This window comes from Pagrus pagrus, assembly GCF_965226575.1.
Source record: "Pagrus pagrus genome assembly, chromosome: 9".
Taxonomy (NCBI): domain Eukaryota; kingdom Metazoa; phylum Chordata; class Actinopteri; order Spariformes; family Sparidae; genus Pagrus; species Pagrus pagrus.
This window is the reverse complement of record NC_140193.1, coordinates 11,560,789-11,578,681: the sequence shown is the minus strand read 5'-3', so window position 1 is coordinate 11,578,681 and position 17,893 is coordinate 11,560,789. Positions and strand designations below refer to the sequence as shown.

The following is a 17,893-nucleotide window of genomic DNA, read 5'->3' as shown; positions in this document are numbered from 1 at the left end:
AGGTCATCTATGGATATAATGATCATGTGATTATGGCTCTGATTATGCTGGATGAGTAGATATCTTTATATAGTCTGCCAATGGAGTGAAGAATTACAGTTAACTACTTTATATGAAAAATGGACACATACTTTTTTTCTCTTCAAAATTCCCTGCAGGAATCATTACAGTTACAGTTTCTTCCAATTATTATCTGTAAGCTATAGCAACTCCACCCTGCTTCTCCTATATAGGAATCTTTCAAAGCAAACAAGGAATTTAAAGTGACTTGCTGCGCACCCCCAGAGCCTGGGGCATCTATAGTATAAGTTACATACACTGTGACTCACTTTATAGAGAGGTCTGGGGGGAGAGGGTCACAATGTGTTGGATGTTGCTGCATTATGACATACAAACTGTTCAAACAGCGTCTGAGAGTGATGACACAAGGAGCCTTCAAGAAATAGATCATGAGAGAGGAGAGGAAGAGGATGGGATAGAGAAGATGTGGTGAAGCAGTTGGGTCGAGGAAATACGACAACAGTGCAAGCAGAAAAGTGAAGAGTCAAAAGGGAAAGATAGGGGGGATGATGAAAATACAGATAACACAAATAAAATGCTAATTTTAAGAGAAAGAGAAACTATTTTTTGGTGTGTCAACATTATTTAGACTATTTAATCTTCGTGCCATTACTCTCATTTAATGGCATCAAGTGTGACTGAAATACGTATAATTAGCAGCACTATAATATTGCAACATCTTTGCTCTAATGGCTTTGTCCTATAGTATGTACTTACATTAGCCTACAGGGATCAACCCTGTTAGTCTGTTAAATGCAAAGCTGACTCACTGAGCCCCTGAGCAAATAACGTACACTTAGATGAAGAAATGCAGTTTAATATAGAAAGCTATTAGCCTTAAATGTTACTTAGTTGTTTTTTTTTTTGTTTTCGTTTTTTTTGCCGTGGCTACCTCCCCTGGTGGTCAGAAAATCACCATTAGTAGTTAATAGCTCATGAATCAACGCCTGATGGACAATGACTGATTGTGTGTGTGCGTTCTAACCATTGTAGACGGCGGACAGTTAAGGACAGGGCTCCCCAAACATTTAAATTAAATCATTGTTAATGCTGTTTTATTTTTTACTCTTTGAATATGAAGGATCCCTTTTTTTCCCCATAATCAAGTCTGTCAATTAAGGGGTTTTAGGATCCTAGTACTATTTCTTATCTCAATAATACAACAGGTATTTGTATGGAAGAACATTTCAACCAGTTAAAGATTAAAAGAGAGATGAAAACTAAGCTTGATGAAAAAAATATTCCTTTAACGTAAAATATTCCCACAATAAGTCATTGTTATGAAATAAAAAGTCACAATTATTAGATAAAAAAAAAAAAGATGAAATTGAGGTAAAATTAAAGATAAAAAGTAAAATGATGAAATAAAAAGTTCAAATCATGAGATTAAAAAATCAATCATGACATATAAAGTCATAATAATTAGATAAAATTTAACATTTATCTCATAATAATGACTTGCTATGGGAAAGTAAGATAGTTTTCATCCATTTATTTTCTTTAATTGACAGAAGTGGGCTTCCATATGTTTGCTTTTTGTCCGTGGTCCAACATTAAGTTTCAGTTTTGGTCCTCCAGGGAAAAGGGTTTGTACAACCCTGGTTTAGAGCATTTTTACCTGTATTGCCTCATTTCCTCTGTTGACAATTATTTTATTTTGAAAGATAAATTGTATTATTAGTTATTTCACAACACACACACACACACACACACACACACACACACACATACACACACACACACACACACACACACGATAGCGGGGCTTAAGCTGAATTAAGTGTGTTATGTGGTGTTGTCTGTATTGTATGTTTCAAAGGTCTTTTTAAAACACAGACCTTGAAAGAACAGGTGATTGTGAGGTGAGAAATAAACAATGCAAAATATTTTTCTCATTAAAAATAATCTGTAAAGGCAGTTCATTAGAGTTTAAAGATAAAAAAAAAAAAAAATAACATGTACCATCAGCCTGTTTCATGATTGTTTAGGTTCACATAACAGTCCATAGGTTGCAGAGGAAGCCAGCAGTAGTGATGAAAACGGCCCAGTTTGCTGCGACAAAGTCATAAATAAATAAATAAAGAAGTGGAGGCTTGCGTGACAAGAAGTGATTTAACAAGCCTCTCTTTTCTCCCGTTCGGGAGGGGCTTAGTGCTCCGGCCTGACTCCTCCTCAAATATCACGCTTCATGATGGTGACAGAGTTTGATGGTGCAAGCAAAACAAATGTTGAATGAAGTTGGTGTGAATCCCTTACAGTCTGCAGAGGAGGAGGGGTGGAAATGGAGAGAGCTTTTAACACACATTGCTCTATTATAAGATTTCAGGTCAGGCCATGCTGAAGAAAGACATAGAGCGTCCTCTGCTGCTGTCTCCACACTTCAGTCTTCTGTTGTACCACAATGATGTGCTGATAAGATGACAGCATGACTGAAGCCTACTGAACAAAAGTTTTTTATAAAAAATCTCTGCTCTACTGATTCCATCCGAAATGCACCCAAACTCACTACACTGCATTTAACCAGTGGTATAGTCATTAGACAGTTAGGCCCAGTATGGGGCTGAAATCTGTGAGAACAAGACAGAAAAAAAGCTTGTGTAGCAAAAGATTTAACAGATAAAGGAACAGGTCACCCAGGGGGGAAGACGTAGCAGCAGGAAGAGATGAAGAACTGAATACATGAGGAGGAAATCTACAAGATAGTCAAGTCTTGAAAGAAAACTTTGGATTACTTTGGATCGGAACTCGGTAGCGTTCTCTTGTCTATGAAGTCTTTGCAGAGCGGACTCAATCATCCACTCCGCTTGATTGTCTGAGGCAGAAAAGTGGCTTGGAAAAGTGTAGATGGACTTTATAAAGTTGGACAAACATGAAAGAAGAAAAAATGTTTTTTAAAAAAGGCTTCTGGTCATCAATCACGGCTGCTTGCCAAGTGGTGTCTTAATTGGTCTACCAGAAAAAGTGGCGGAAAACTACTCCGAAGCTTATTCCCCGAGAAATTAACAAAAAATGTCTAAAAATGCCTTATCTAGCAATGTCTGCCGGATCCGTCTTTTTATACGGATCAGCACTAAAAGTTATTCGGGTCTGTTCTGGGCTGAGACCCATCCTCCGTCCAAGCTTTGTAAAAATCTGCTTGGGTGAAATCTTAAGACAAATAGGAAGTAGATGAACTGAGAGGGGGGTGAGAACGGATGCAATCCCCCTTGTTAGCAATATGTCCTAAAACTATCCCCCTTGTTTTCTTTCCAATCCGTCCTCTCCACCCCTCAGTATTAAAGAGGGTGCAGGGGCAGACGGATTCTTTAGTTGAATTAGTTGATTCACTGATCCTTTATCTAACTGAGGTTTGTGCAGGTTAACATCTTTGGCCCTGACCATGGCTCTGAAATAACAGTGCTATTCATTGATAAATCCATGGTGCTGTCTGTCCTCCTGAAGTCGCAGACAGATTTGTAAGTGTGCCCTTTTCTCTCAGTTCTGCCCCATGGGACCTTATCTATTGGGAGAGACAAATACGTTTTTGATCCTGTTGAAATTGAATTGAGCCCCGAATTACACATGATGTTTGCCAATAAAAAATAAAACCCAATTTTCCAAGCCAAGAAAGCCACAGTTTGTCATAAAGATAGTAATACCATCTAGTTGTGTAAAGCAGCTCAGTGAACTGCATCGTCTAGCTCAATATACACCAACACCAACATGGCCGTCACCTCGGCAGAGAAAAGTCACTTACGCGACTGTTAGTTGTGTAGTCTTTCTAATTATGTATTTTCACTCATTACGTACTTTCACCTATCATGTGTAATCCATGGCACAATTCAAACAGGATCAAAAATGTATTTCTTTCTCGCCATTCACTACTGTACAGGTTTTTCTGAAAGTTCCATGGTGGTCCAACAGAAATGGCGTGACTTCACCTCTCTATAATCCAAAATATTTCAATGATCCTTCAGTAGCATCTGTGCTGCTGAAAATAGCACTCCAGGTCGAGCCACCTCTGTAACAAAGCATTTAAGGGGGGGACACCTACAGATATGAAGTAGTTTTTACCAGAGTTTGGGCAATCCAAATTACACCTCAGTCACCTACTGCTTATGGGGTCTCTAGTAGGTTCCCTGTTTAGAGCCCAAACAGATGGACAGGTTTTCTCCATCCACTCAGAGAGACTTCTGTGAATCCTTTGGGTCTTGCAGAATACGATGGTGCAATGAGCAATCCAGACTGGACTTTTGGGAAAGTAGTTGGCGTGCAATGCTTGTGACACCTTAAATGAGGCTGTAGGTGTCAAAAGCCTTGAGAGTGGGCAGCCCCCTTCAGACCTAGAAGCTGCACGACTTCCTGCATACCACCTCCAAAACATTTGTCTAACTGGGTTATGACAGCCTGACAGAGAGGCATTTAGCCTCTCTCCAGGTGCAGGACCTGTTTGCTCAGATGGGAAGTGCTCTTCTACCAAATGCTAATTCATGTTGGTTTTAGTGAAGTAGTGACAGCAGTTTTAAGATTGTATGGATATTTTCTTCCTTCGCATACACGATTTTTTTCTACAAGAGAACAAGTTTGAATAGAAACAGACATCTTCAGCTACAATACATCCCACTAAGCAGATAATTGCGTGAAACAATCTGCCTGCCTAACTGCTGGAAATAGATGAGCTCTAATTTTGTCAGCACATCTTAGGCAATAGTTCAGCAGCGGCAAAATTAAGCCATCGTCTTTGTTAAGATATGTTTCTCAAAGAGAAAGAGAAATGTATCAGCTTAATGACAGCACTTCAGTTGAGAGCTGCACAAACTATGAGTTTATGTTTTAAAAAATGGAAGGCACTGAGGAGCCAGAATGGGAAAGACAAAGAGAATGATAATGTGGGAAGAGGTATTCAGGCTTTCTGAGCCACGAACCAGGACATCTTATTCTTCCCCCTTTATCCCTTGTTGTATTGTTCCATTTCTATTTCTGAAACAATGCATGTCTGATGAGCTATAGCTTCCCTACATATAGTGGCTGGAAAGTAAACCTAACTTGATATTCTGCTTGTTACATTTTTGGAAGATTTGAAGAATGAAACTTATACAGTAGATCTATCTGGGATACGATTTTTAGAGCTTTAAAGCTTTAGTGATTAATTAACCATGAATATTCAAAGCTTCCAAGGGGTGGTGTCACGATGCATGATGAGAGCAGACAAGGTAGACCCAAATGCAGGAGATGGCAGGCAGGAAGTTCAAGGGGTTATATACAGGATCAACTGCACCTCGAGGAACAGGGGAACTCTACAGAAGACTTAACTAAAGACTGGACTTAAATACAAACCAAACTAACGAGGCGCTGGAAACACAGAGGGAACAGGGCTGAGCTAATTAAACAGATGCGAGACAGGTGTAGAGGGAAAATCAGGCTGGTGAGGAACACAAAAGAATACAGGAGGGAAACAGAAAGCTGGAAACAGGGCGAAAGACACCACTCTAGAAAAAACACAAAACACATAAAATGGAACTGAAATGACAGGACCATGACAGGTTAGGGGATAACACAAGCTGTCATTGACGTACTTTCCTTAAAGTTGTGGTCATTATTTATGCTATCAGCCCATGGAAATGATGTGTCTGATAAGAGACAAGGACAGGAAGAGAGACATCAACCTCTGTCTATTTCATCAGTGCCTCCAAAGTCTCAAAAGTTAACAGACGAACAGAACAGAAGAAAGTGAGTCTTGGGCAGCTGTGAGGTTTGGCTTGCACTCGTTCTTGCAGATACAGTCCTGTGCACTTGTATCACATTCATGTTCCTGGTTTTGAGACTAAATATACTCCACAGTGGACCTCCATTTCTAGTTCTCAGTCCTTTTGGTGGAGCAGACGCACCTTCTCCTTTCTTCCTTTGCAGTTTTTGAATACTGATTCTACTTGATTGCATATTTTAAACACAGTATAATATTGCAAATATAGCTACATCTAAAAGTTACGCTAACGAAAGACTTTTTCTTAACTGTTTAGCACCACACTCCTATAGCTCCAGGTAATGGTATGTTCATCTAGTCCTTATAGTATGGACTACCTCACCCGGCTGCTCTTTTCATATTCGTACATCCATATCCCGGTAATTCACCCTATATCTTCTCACCATGGTCTCCACCCTGCACCCAGGTAACTGCTCTATACCCTGGCTGGGAGTTACACGTGTGAATATAGTTCATCTTTCCACTTTTCTCTCTATCCTGACTTGTTAATTTTGTATTACGTTAATTTTGTTTTATTTTTATCAACAGTGTTTTTCCTTCTTGTCCTATCCATTGTGTGTATATCTGTTGATGTGGGTGGTGAGCTACTGCACGCTGCAGCGTATAATGGCCATTGTAGAGATATAATGGTTTAACTCTTACTCTCAAAACCTGAAGTGCTCTGAAGTGTTATTATGAAACACGTGTTGTACTCTGAAGTACTGCATCTACCTGAGCCTATGATCCATGATAACAAGCCTTGAAGAAGCTATTTTAACCCCAGAAATCTTACCATTCATGTTTAGTTAATAAGAAAATCCAAAGTATTCGTATCTTAGAGCTTCAAAGTTAGTCCGATTCATTTTTTTCTACTTAGCCAAATCCCTGTGCCTGCACTTGTTCTCTTTCCTTACACAGTGTCGTAGTATATAAAATTCTCTTCCAGAAAAGTACCCTTGAGGTAAAGTAAACACAGATCCAAAGCAGCGAGCAGCAGTTCACCATCCTGTCCACAGAAAGGTGCAGATCAAAGGCAGCGGTTCTTCCTCAGCGCCTGGGAACACATGCTTTGATCCTTTATTGGCCTGACCTCCATTCGACCTCGTGATTTCAAACAAAGGCCTTTGTTCTCATTCTCAGACCTCAGGAAGGAGCCAGATGAGTACAAACTCCGAAGTTTGAAGACGAGGGAGGATGGGAAGAAAGAAGGATGAGAGACATTATGTCAGGCGCGGAACAAGAACACGGGCCCGAGGAGAAAACACTCGACAATGCTGTAGAAAGTCATGAAAATACGTATCGGAACGAATAATGTTTTGAATTTGTATGTTTGGGTCTCACCAGTTCCCCTGAATCCACAGTGTTGTGCTAAAAGGATTTTTGCACCACTCATCTACTTTAAGCACACTTCACACACATAATTGTTTTTGCAGCAGAAGTACGTGTCTGTTCTCTAATTAATTTTAATTTCAGTTGGTTTCAGTGGTATGTGCCAAGCACTAACCCTTCATCTGATTAGTTCACTAAGACTTTGATTAGACTGCAGGCAAATCAGATCTGTCAGATCTGATCAGAAGACAGACTGTCTGCACTGTTATTGACAAGTGATCAGATCAGATTTGTGTGTCCAGACATCACTAACCCCCATCGGAAAAACAACCATAAAGGTTGAAAATGCAAGCAGTGATTACGACCCATATTAAAGTTTGTTTTGTTAGGCGGCGACCTCTAGCGGCTGTAGTAATTATTACAGCTTCAAAGGAGGAAGTTAGTGAAAGTCTGTTTGGGGACGAGGTCGGGGATTGATGTTCGGGTTAAACAAGCACAGGATATTTGTTCAGGAGACTGCTGTTCGTGTCCAGTGTGAAACCAGAAGTCAACATGAGTTCTTTTAACATATTTATATATTGAAGTAACATCAGGCAGATGATGTGACGAAAGATACTTGATGTAGGTACACTCTAAAAAGTCATTCAGGGCCTTAGTATATATCACAATAATAAAAAAGTATATTATCTTAATAAAATCTCTGAAAATCACAAAACTGATTATTTCACTTGGATCTATCAAAATAAATGCTTAAAAATCCAACAGTTAATTTTGCCTTATATTTACATCTATTATTTAAATTTATTTCACAAAAAAAATTAGTATTTGACAAACAAATTATAATTTAAAGATATCCTTAATATTTTCAGTAAATACCAGTCAGAATATTTGAGTATGGAGCAATTATAACAATCGGTTTCAAGAACTTTAATTATTACTTACTCTAACTCGATAGTCTTCATCTCTAACAACAACTTAAGAAATTGAGTAACTTAAGGTCATGACGTGCTGCCATTCCCGCGCAAAGAGAGTGGAACCATGGGATATCTACCCTGCTTTTTGCAACAACAAGAGGCGAGCAACGTCTCAGAGACACCGCGGTGAAAATCACTTGGAGGACTCCATATGCCGGTAAGTAGAGACTAGCAAAATGTAATTAAATAGCGACCCTGTCTTCCTGCACATAAACTTTATTGTTTTGTTTTTTTAAAAATACTTTGACCACCATGCTGTTGTACATTAGCTAACTTCGTTAACAGTTTTCTAGCCACCAAATTGCTCAGCTAACACACGGTTCATTCAGCTAACACACCGTTTTTTTTTTTTACCAAAAAATGGGTGTAAAATGACTAATTTGTTCGTATTTTAGGGCTACTCAACATGCTCAGACATGACCAATTTTTTCATCAGGGCATGCTGAGCAAGCGCAAGCGGTGAGGTGGGGGAGGGGGAAGGGTAAATGTGCTCCATGTTTCCGTAGCTGCTGGTTTAACTCTCTGGGGACGGATTGGGCGGCTTCGCCTAAAAGGCGTAAGTTTTACATATCTGTGAATATCTCTGAAACGGTTTATAATAGAGAGATGTGTTTTTTGCACTGTTTTCCTGAGATTCCGCTGACGACGGAGATATACGGTTTGTGTCTGTCCGACACTTCCTTGTTGTTTTATGCCACCGCGTAAAAGACCAATCGAAAAATAGATGTTTGGCAGACTGAGAGCGCAGTCAATATTTTCTTTTTCAACCAATCAGTGGATGTATCTATGACGTATTCTAGCCAATCAAAGGGGGGACAGGCATAGACATATATACATAGACGCCTCATTGAGCGCTGGACCGTACGTCGACGTCGCCGCCATATTGGAGGAGGAAGATCTGCCCCGTTAACTAATACAAGTGAATGGAGTGAACTTTATAAAGCTCCTTCTGCAAAGTGCTGTAAGTTGATGCCTCTCATTTACACATTCACACACGTACGAATATATTCAGGAAACAGACAGGAACCAAAAACAACGTCTGTAACGTTCTCTGATGATTATAAACGTTAACTCCTCCTTACATGTTCAGTATACAGGTAGGCACCAAACCACCGGATGTATTTTTATAATGTTTTTATAAGTGTTTACAGCTGCCAACGTATGTTACGCTGCTACTGTGATGTTAAATGACAGTTAAATATTGAATCTGTGTCTATAATAACCAGATCCTGACATGTAAATGTGACATCTGTCTACCATACTGTCACCTTATGGACTACTGACTGCATAATATATTAATCAGAATCAGAAATACTTAATTAATCCCCGACGGGAAATTGCTTGCGTTACAGCTGGGAGCAGCTGTAATTCAAAGTCAATAATATGTAGAAAAATAGTAATAACAACAACAACAACAACAACAATAATAATAATACAAACTATAACCTATATAGGCCTATAGTGTATATTTATAAAAGTAGCCCACTGCAACTTTACTTTTTTTTTTTTTTTTTTACATGTAATGTTATTTTATACAATATCATATTTTATAATGTTCTGTCATGGAGTTTATCACTTCACTGCTAAACGAAAAGAAAGCAGGCTCACTGCCAGTTGCAGTTTCTTATCTTGATTTGCGGACTTTTAAATTTTTTGTCTCCATGATTGTTATTATTATTACTTAGATTATCAGAAATCACTGTGTAAAAACGACGTTGGTGCTGTTTATTCCCACACATGTCACATTTACGTGTCAGGATCTGGTTATTATAGACACAGATTCAATATTTAACTGTCATTTAACATCACAGTAGCAGCGTAACATACGTTGGCAGCTGTAAACACTCATAAAAACATTATAAAAATACATCCGGTGGTTTGGTGCCTACCTGTATACTGAACATGTAAGGAGTAGTTAACGTTTATAATCATCAGAGAACGTTACAGACGTTGTTTTTGGTTCCTGTCTGTTTCCTGAATATATTCGTACGTGTGTGAATGTGTAAATGAGAGGCATCAACTTACAGCACTTTGCAGAAGGAGCTTTATAAAGTTCACTCCATTCACTTGTATTAGTTAACGGGGCAGATCTTCCTCCTCCAATATGGCGGCGACGTCGACGTATCGCATCAGCGGGCCAACCCGCTCAATGAGGCGTCTATGTATGTATGTCTATGGGGACAGGGACAACAGAGAGTGATGTGTCGGCGTAGAGCAGAGCAGAGTAAATAATAAAGTGGCTGGTGACCGTACATCCTACTAAAAATTATAATGGAACAGTCACCAGTTCTTTTCTCTTTTCTCATCTCTATCTCTTTCAGGTTAGCGCAGAGTTTCAGAGGATCACCACACTGAATCTTGAGCCAAAATTCATGGCAATGTTGGACTTCTATACACCTAAACTGCTGTCCTTGTTTCAAGCGAAGAAAGGTGCTGGAGGAGAGCGACATCGGGCACAAATGAGTGTTCTACTTCAGGTATTACAATTTATCCTCCACCTATTCAATTTATACCTTATTTGCAATAATCATAATTCCACCTGTCTCATTCACATTTCTCTCCTTTAATTACCATCTATAATTACCTATTCGTATCCTAATCAGACAACTTATCTTTATCCCCTCTGACTCTCCCTCATTCCTCCTCCTATCCTCCAGCCATCCTTAACAGTTCTTGCTTTTTCTTCCTTAGTTTTCTGTCCCTCAATCTCTCACATCCTCTGCACACCATTTTACGTTTTGTTTTATTCTAACATCACTACACTCCAACTCCAGTTAATTTTTTCTAATGTAAATTCTATTGAAAGGTTTGACATCAAAGTTTTTCCAAAAAATCAAAGCTCTGCTTGAATGTGTAGAATTGCATTTTGTTAGTTGCTGAAAGACTTTTTGTTCTGCAGAGTGGAATCCCTATTCAACAGACACGTGAGGTTGTCATCCGATGTCTCATTGACCATCTGGCAGAAGATGCCAGTGTCTTGTTCAAGGACTTTGAGGTTAGTGTAATACTGTAGTTTTCGTGATTTTTAACAATGTAATCATGGGTGACCATAGAGTTGCTGCAGTACAGTTTGTTTTTTCCTTACCACACACAAAGAAGAAGCTGCTTTTCATATAGTATAGAGCAGCTGTGGACATCAGATACTGTACTAATCACCCACATTCATTTATAGATTGATGACTGATGACTGACTGATTTCACCGTCTGTCCTGCTTTAAATACGTCAAATGTTATTTTCTGTGACAATTTTGTTTGGGGAGAGCAATAAATTATATGGAAGCATTAATTAGTTATTTTGTCTGTTTTTAAAAAGAGATCAAAAACAAATTTGGGACCACCACAGTAGTATTGTTCAGTTTGTACACTTTATGTCCTGCTATGTGCTTTTATGTTAGTAGGTGATATTTGTTGTGTGACATGCAGGTTGAAAGTGAGCCCTAAACAGTTATCTTTACAATGTCTGCAGGATGCTGCTGATGGATCTGCCAGTGTTCAAGAGGAGTTGGCAGAGGAGGTCATGAAGATTTACCTGCTGCGTAACCAAGATGGGTCAGTCGATGTCGGGATTGTGATTGAGGGCAACACCGTCCTCAGCGGTCTTGGCGATATTAGCAGAGCCTGCTGCTATTTGCTGGGACTGACCTATGCGTTATATCTGCGATACCCAAAGAACCTCAAATACACTTTTGAGGTATTCCAGAAAGTACTGCTGGAGCTGGAATCTGGAAACCTTTCCAACAAGGTTCAGAGACTGAAGAATTACCTCTCTATGTAGTTGCTGGCTACTGTTCAGCAAGATGCTCTCTTAGTGAGAGAATTTTTCTTTGGCAAGTCTAAAGTTTAGCTGATGTTCTGTTTCCATTCATAGTGAAGTTGCAAGTTGGACTGGTATTGTTTGCTTTTGTGGAACTTTAATGTGAAATGTCACTGTTCTTGGTGCATTTTAGAAAGATGTAAAATGTCATTGTTCTTGGTGCATTTTAGAAAGATGTAAAATGTCACTGTTCTAGGTGCATTTTAGACGGATGTAAAATGTCATTGTTCTTGGTGCATTTTAGAAAGATGTAAAATGTCATTGTTCTTGGTGCATTTTAGACGGATGCAAAATGTCATTGTTCTTGGTGCATTTTAGAAAGATGTAAAATGTCACTGTTCTAGGTGCATTTTAGACGTCAGATCAGATGAATAAATGTTTAATTCAAAATGTTTGTGTGTAGAATTGCTTTATGTTTATTATTTTGTTTCATATATTGACCTGATTTTAAAAAATTAAGTAAATGTAACATATTTATTCTGATATTTGATAGTCCAGTATGAATTACATTATGTTAAAAACATTAAGTAAATGTAGCAGATTTGTTTTGTTAAAAAATAATCTCATTTTCAGTTGCATCTACCTAACATTTTAATTATATCTACTCATTCTCTTTGAGTGGTTTGAACGTAGGGTCACTATTGCATAGACTTAAAATTTTAATTATATCAACTCAATTTTATATTTCATGGTACTCAATGTAGTTGTTCAGATCTGCTTAAATTTTTTAATTACATTTACTTAATTTATAAGGTAAATCTAAATGATTTCACAGCTTTCAAATTTACTCAATATTTTTAAGTGTAAAAATGTTACACAGATTAAATTGAGTAGAGCATAGTTAAAGTTTTTAGAGTGTATGTTTGTAATGAAAGTTACAGAAGTAACTCAGTGATTTTAACTCGAACCACGATTTTGCCTAAACCTAACCAAACAGCGACCGTACGATAAAGGTCCAGTACACGTGTTGCTTTAATGCTGTAGTGGCCATGTTGTTTTGGGAATGGTCATATATGTCATTTTGTTGATGAGGCTAATGCAGAACCATCAGAAATGGAGAAGAAGCCCAACGATTCTGACCATTGTTCTGCATTGTGCTACATACAACTTTGCTAGTAGCAGAATTGATTTGCCTCCAGGCTGAAGTTTAAAGTGATAGTTTGAATCTTGTGGGCTTGTATGAGGTACTTATCCCTAGTGAGTGTCCTGTGTGGAGAAGCACCTTAAAAATATATATCTGTTTAAGTGTACGCTATGTTTTGAACATTTTTGGTGCTTTACATTGCTGTCAAACAGCCTTTTCCTTTGGCACTACCTTCCACTTGTGCCTAGGAATACCGATGTTGTAATGTGAATAAAACATAGTCATGTGGGTTGTCCTCCAGCAGCAGGCGGTCCTCTTACCCTTTGTAATGTTCCTTATGTGTCAGGTCGCGTTTCCTTCAGGGGCAAAATCACATTTTCATATCTGCTACTGGCATTCAAGAGATGTCTTTTACATTGTGTTCTGTGTTTGGTGCATCAGTTCTTGCAGAACTCCCACAATAAAGCTTTAAAAATGGTCACAACAATCTAAAATATAATAGATTATCACTGTATGATGTTCCAGCGACTTTGTGATGTAATGAAATTCTGCATCACAAGTTTCTCCCTTTTTTTATTGATTTCTTTAGCTGCATGGTATCGCAGTCGGCTATTGTATAGATTATTCCACACTCCACTGACATATACATACTGCATATAGGAGTCTTTACAAAAAGCACATTCCTTAGGGAAGTGAAAGCCTGACATGGCAGCTGATAGGTTCAGTGAAAAATGCAATTGACAGGACACTATAGTTGAATAGGGTCAACATTTTAACGAATACATATCCCCATGAAACTTTCCAAGTCGATAACTTACATTAAAGGGGCTCTATGTGACAATTTATAGCAGTTTATATGTATTAATCACTTTTTTATTGGCCATATGTGAGCAGAGTGTAACATGACGTGAAAAAAGAGACCTTTCCCGTCTGTCTCGGTTGCCTACTATACAAGACTGTGGATATGTAAGAATTTTAGTTGAAAGTTAAAAATATAAACAGGATGTGAATAAATACCAGTTTTGAGTGTATTGTGTTAGCATGCTGACCAGCTAGTCCTGGCCGTCTCGGTCCAAAGCTCCTGTGCTAGCGGTGGGAACATTAACACTCCCCTGGTCCCAAAGCTCCCAATTCTGAGCCGCTAGCCGGGCTAACTAGCTAGGCGCAGCTACAGTAAGCAGCAGTGTGCGGTTACTCTGGTGATGTGCTGCCCCTGTTTGTGCGGAGTATGACTTCTCCTGATGGGCAATTCCTACATATTGCACTCTTAAAACAAATATATTTTTTTATATGTTTTCTGAAATGTTTAAATTTGCGAACAAGACATTTTATATATTTAAACATTTGCTAATTTGCATACATTTCTAGAACATTAATCTGGCTAAAATAAACAACTAGGTGTGGTAATCTGGACGCTCCACTAGTCTGAAGGAAGACACGCTACTGTCGCAAAATAGCCCAAAATGTCAAGATTTACCAATGCAGGAAGAAAAAGTTTGCTAATAGTTCCTGACTTTGAGCAGAAACCATATGAGTTTGAAGGTTCATGCAGTTGTAGCACAGGTGCCTCATCTTGGTAAAGCACAATTTGTTCCACTAGTGCGATGCTGTCATGCCACGGAGCCGTTGTGAGTCCCGCACATACTGTAGCAACAACAACCTCTCAACACACTCACTCTGTATGCGATCATTTCACAGGCCTAATATGAGACCTAGTCTACAACTGCGCTTCACCCTGTATCCCATTACATCGACAATCATCATTTTCCCCATATGTCAAGCTGTGTCGGGGACTCTGTGGAAGACTTTGGCCTTGTGTCACCCTCCTGCAGTCAGAATGGAAGAGAAATATTTATACCTGCCAGACAGATAGACTGATGTTTAATTCATCAGTTTAAGACTGTGGCCCTGCTGACCGTGGACTGTGGGAGATGGAGGCTTTTCAGGGTTTATGACCCCTCATTAACACTCAGTGGGGACACACTGCTTGAATGGCTTCGCTTGTGCGCATGTGTTTGTATGAGCAAGATTGTGAAGGTGTGCTATTTATGAATGTATTCCATAAAATGTGTTGTTATTTTTATTCGCCCAGCTGCTTCATATGTCTGCATATTTACTGTACGTGTGTGCCTCACATAACAAATAGCCGCCGAGGCAGCATTTCTTTGCCCCCTGACCCAGCTGTAGGCCTGCCTGTCAGCCGGTACGCACCACATTACTCCCAAGGTCCTGCTTCGATACAACCCTCACCATTAAAGCACATTAAGTCATTGTTATGCAGGTAAAAGAGACGTGGAGAATGCTTGCAATGAAATGATGATTTGTATAATGAGAGTGAGATGAATGGAGGGTAAATGAGTGGGACGGAGGGAGGAAAGGTGAAAGAGTTTTGATGAGTGATGACACTTCTGAGGGTTGAGAGGGCACTCCCACCCCTCCCTCTCTGCTGCTGTTGTATTCTCAGTATTCTTGACCTCACCACAACTTTTGAGCCCTCTGCCTTGAGAACTACAGGCAAAGCAGAAACATGAACTGAGAAGTTATATCAGCTTTTTAATAAAACTTGTCAATGATATCAGACAAGCCTCAACAACTTCTTAACAGAGATCAAAATATGCTGTGAACATTTATGAATGACTTTCTGACTGCCTGCAAGTCGACATCCAGAGAAGAGATATCCAAGATGACATCACGAAACAACCAGGGAGCATGAAAGCACATTTGAGATGCCTAGAAGTAACAAAAAAGGATGTGAAAATACAGAAACATCTCGACACTCTGTTGAGAGTCTGTTATCCAAAGTAAGCAGGAGAAAACAGATGGGGGAGCTAAATTGGTATTCAGTCAGTCTTGGTGTTGTGTACCATCTGTTGAGAATAATATGGCACCTTCAGATTGCAGAGGATAGATGAGAGGGCTACTCGCTCGCTGCAATCATCCCGCCGAAGCAACAGCTTCCTGGGCTTTACAGTTGTTAGAGCGGAGAGCTATTTTCATTAAGTGGCACATAAGTAGAGCTGTGATGACGACTAGCTTCCTTTCTGTGCTGGAATGTGTGAAACTCCATGCATGATGGCATACTGTAAGTGTTTTGAGTAGTAAGTACTGAAGCAGACCGAAAACCCATGTCAGTTTGGTAGAATAGTAATAAAAATAAAAACTTCAGTTGTCAGTGCTCACTGGTGGAAATTTCCCTCTTGGATGCTTCTATGGTAGATAAACATGATAGTAGATAAGTTCTGCGTGCAAGTGCCTCGTCACATACAGCTGATGACCTCCTTTTTTTTTAGTCTGGCAGTTGAAAGTATCTAGAATTTAACATCAAGATAGATATGTATTCATTATTAGACACTTACAGTATTTCTCTTCTACTTTGCGAAAATGCATAGCATAATTATCCTGTGTAGCCTGCAGTAGCTTTTTGATTATGATCCATGAGTTGTTTCAGTTTCAGGTTGCCAATTTTCTAACCATTACTATATTGATTATTCCAAAAAGCTGATGACATGAATATATTTAGAAAGCAAAAGGGTTTCAAAGTTAGTAGGCGTTCCATCTGGATCGTGATCTGGTCGTTATGTTGTGTCAGTTTCATCGGGGTTGTTAGAAAAGTAAGAAGTAAAATTAAGTAGAAATTAAACTGCAGATCATGATTTTTTAAGCATAAGCGTTTGTTCACACAATTTATGCAATTAGGGCCAAGCAGAAACCGTGTGAAGGCCCTATTGAAATTTTGCAAAATGGCTTAAGTGCAAAACTGATACCCACACTGCAACAGTCAAGAAAATCTGTTGCCCCTAAAGCTAGAAGACAAGGTCTGAGAGCAAGTGCATCAAACACACAGTAACATTTTTGTTGATATTTGAGCAAATAATTGATACCAGACAATTTTTGACCATTATATAGCCTGCCAGTGGATCATCTGTGTTTGCATGTATGTGTGTGTGTGTGTGTGTGTGTGTGCGTGTGATCAAGCGAGATTTGTACACCACTTTGGCAAGATGAGCAAAGTGCGTGTACTGTGTCATGCATTGTGCCAGTTGCATTGCTTGAGATCATGCCGATGTATACATCTTATTGTATGTGTGTACAATGTGTTTGTGAATGCCATGTCATTGTGTAAACCAGAGGTCCCATGCCAAATTCCTCTGCTGAATGCTGCTGGTGGTATGAAAAACCACTGCAGACACAAAGCTGTCAGGAAGGACATATGAGCGGCATGTCCGATCAAACACACACACACACATAGGGTTTATACATGGTCCCACCACATCATGCCAGGTGAAGCAATGATGGCACGTTTCCACTGAAGCCTCACAGCAGGTGGTAGCCACACCTCTGTGGTCCTGCTAGATAACAGAGCCAACCACAGCCAACCAACAGGCAACAGGCATTTAGTGGGGTTTGTGACTACCACACCTGCAACACTTCAAGGCAAACAACCCATGCTGCGCAGTGGGAAAAAGACTTGGTCCGTGCCAGTGCGGCTCCCCTGCTCCCAGCTGTTCATGGCATGTCTTTGGACGACCAACCCCCCGACAATGGAAAAACCTTAACAAACACACAACTGTCAGATTACTATGACACGCCACTCTTTTGTTCCCTCAAAATATCTTCCGTTTGTCATCTGCTGATTTTGATGGTTTTTGAGCTGACAATGCAAACACACTTACAGAACACAAACACATTTTAACTGTTTACGCTTTAAGCAAATAAATGGCAGTTATTAATAGCAACCGTACAGATTCACTCAAACTTCAGTGCAATGATACACAAGCGCACGGACACACATATGCACACAGAAGGGCTGTTGTAATTGGTACTGTGAGCAGGGCAGATGTGAATTCAGCAAGACAGATGCAGGGGTTCAACTCTGGTACCACTGCCTGATTTGCATGAGCTGCTGCTTG

The 17,893-nt window shown here is 39.4% G+C and overlaps 1 protein-coding gene across 4 annotated transcripts; it reads left to right on the top strand.

Annotated features, from left to right (window-relative positions):
- The first annotated feature begins 8,168 nt into the window (after positions 1–8,168).
- Positions 8,169–12,283, top strand: LOC311262394 (uncharacterized protein). Of its 4 annotated transcripts, none has more exons than XM_084361733.1 (4): positions 8,169–8,242; positions 10,407–10,562; positions 10,985–11,080; positions 11,552–12,283. In XM_084361733.1, the coding sequence occupies exons 1-4, from the start codon at positions 8,237–8,239 to the stop codon at positions 11,858–11,860; spliced, it is 567 nt and encodes a 188-aa protein (XP_084217859.1). In that variant the 5' UTR covers positions 8,169–8,236; the 3' UTR covers positions 11,861–12,283. The 4 variants fall into 4 exon arrangements, with proteins under 4 accessions (XP_084217859.1, XP_084217862.1, XP_084217861.1 ...); XM_084361736.1 differs by lacking the exon at positions 8,169–8,242 and adding an exon at positions 8,547–8,641; XM_084361735.1 differs by lacking the exon at positions 8,169–8,242 and adding an exon at positions 10,166–10,247.
- Positions 12,284–17,893: the final 5,610 nt, after the last annotated feature.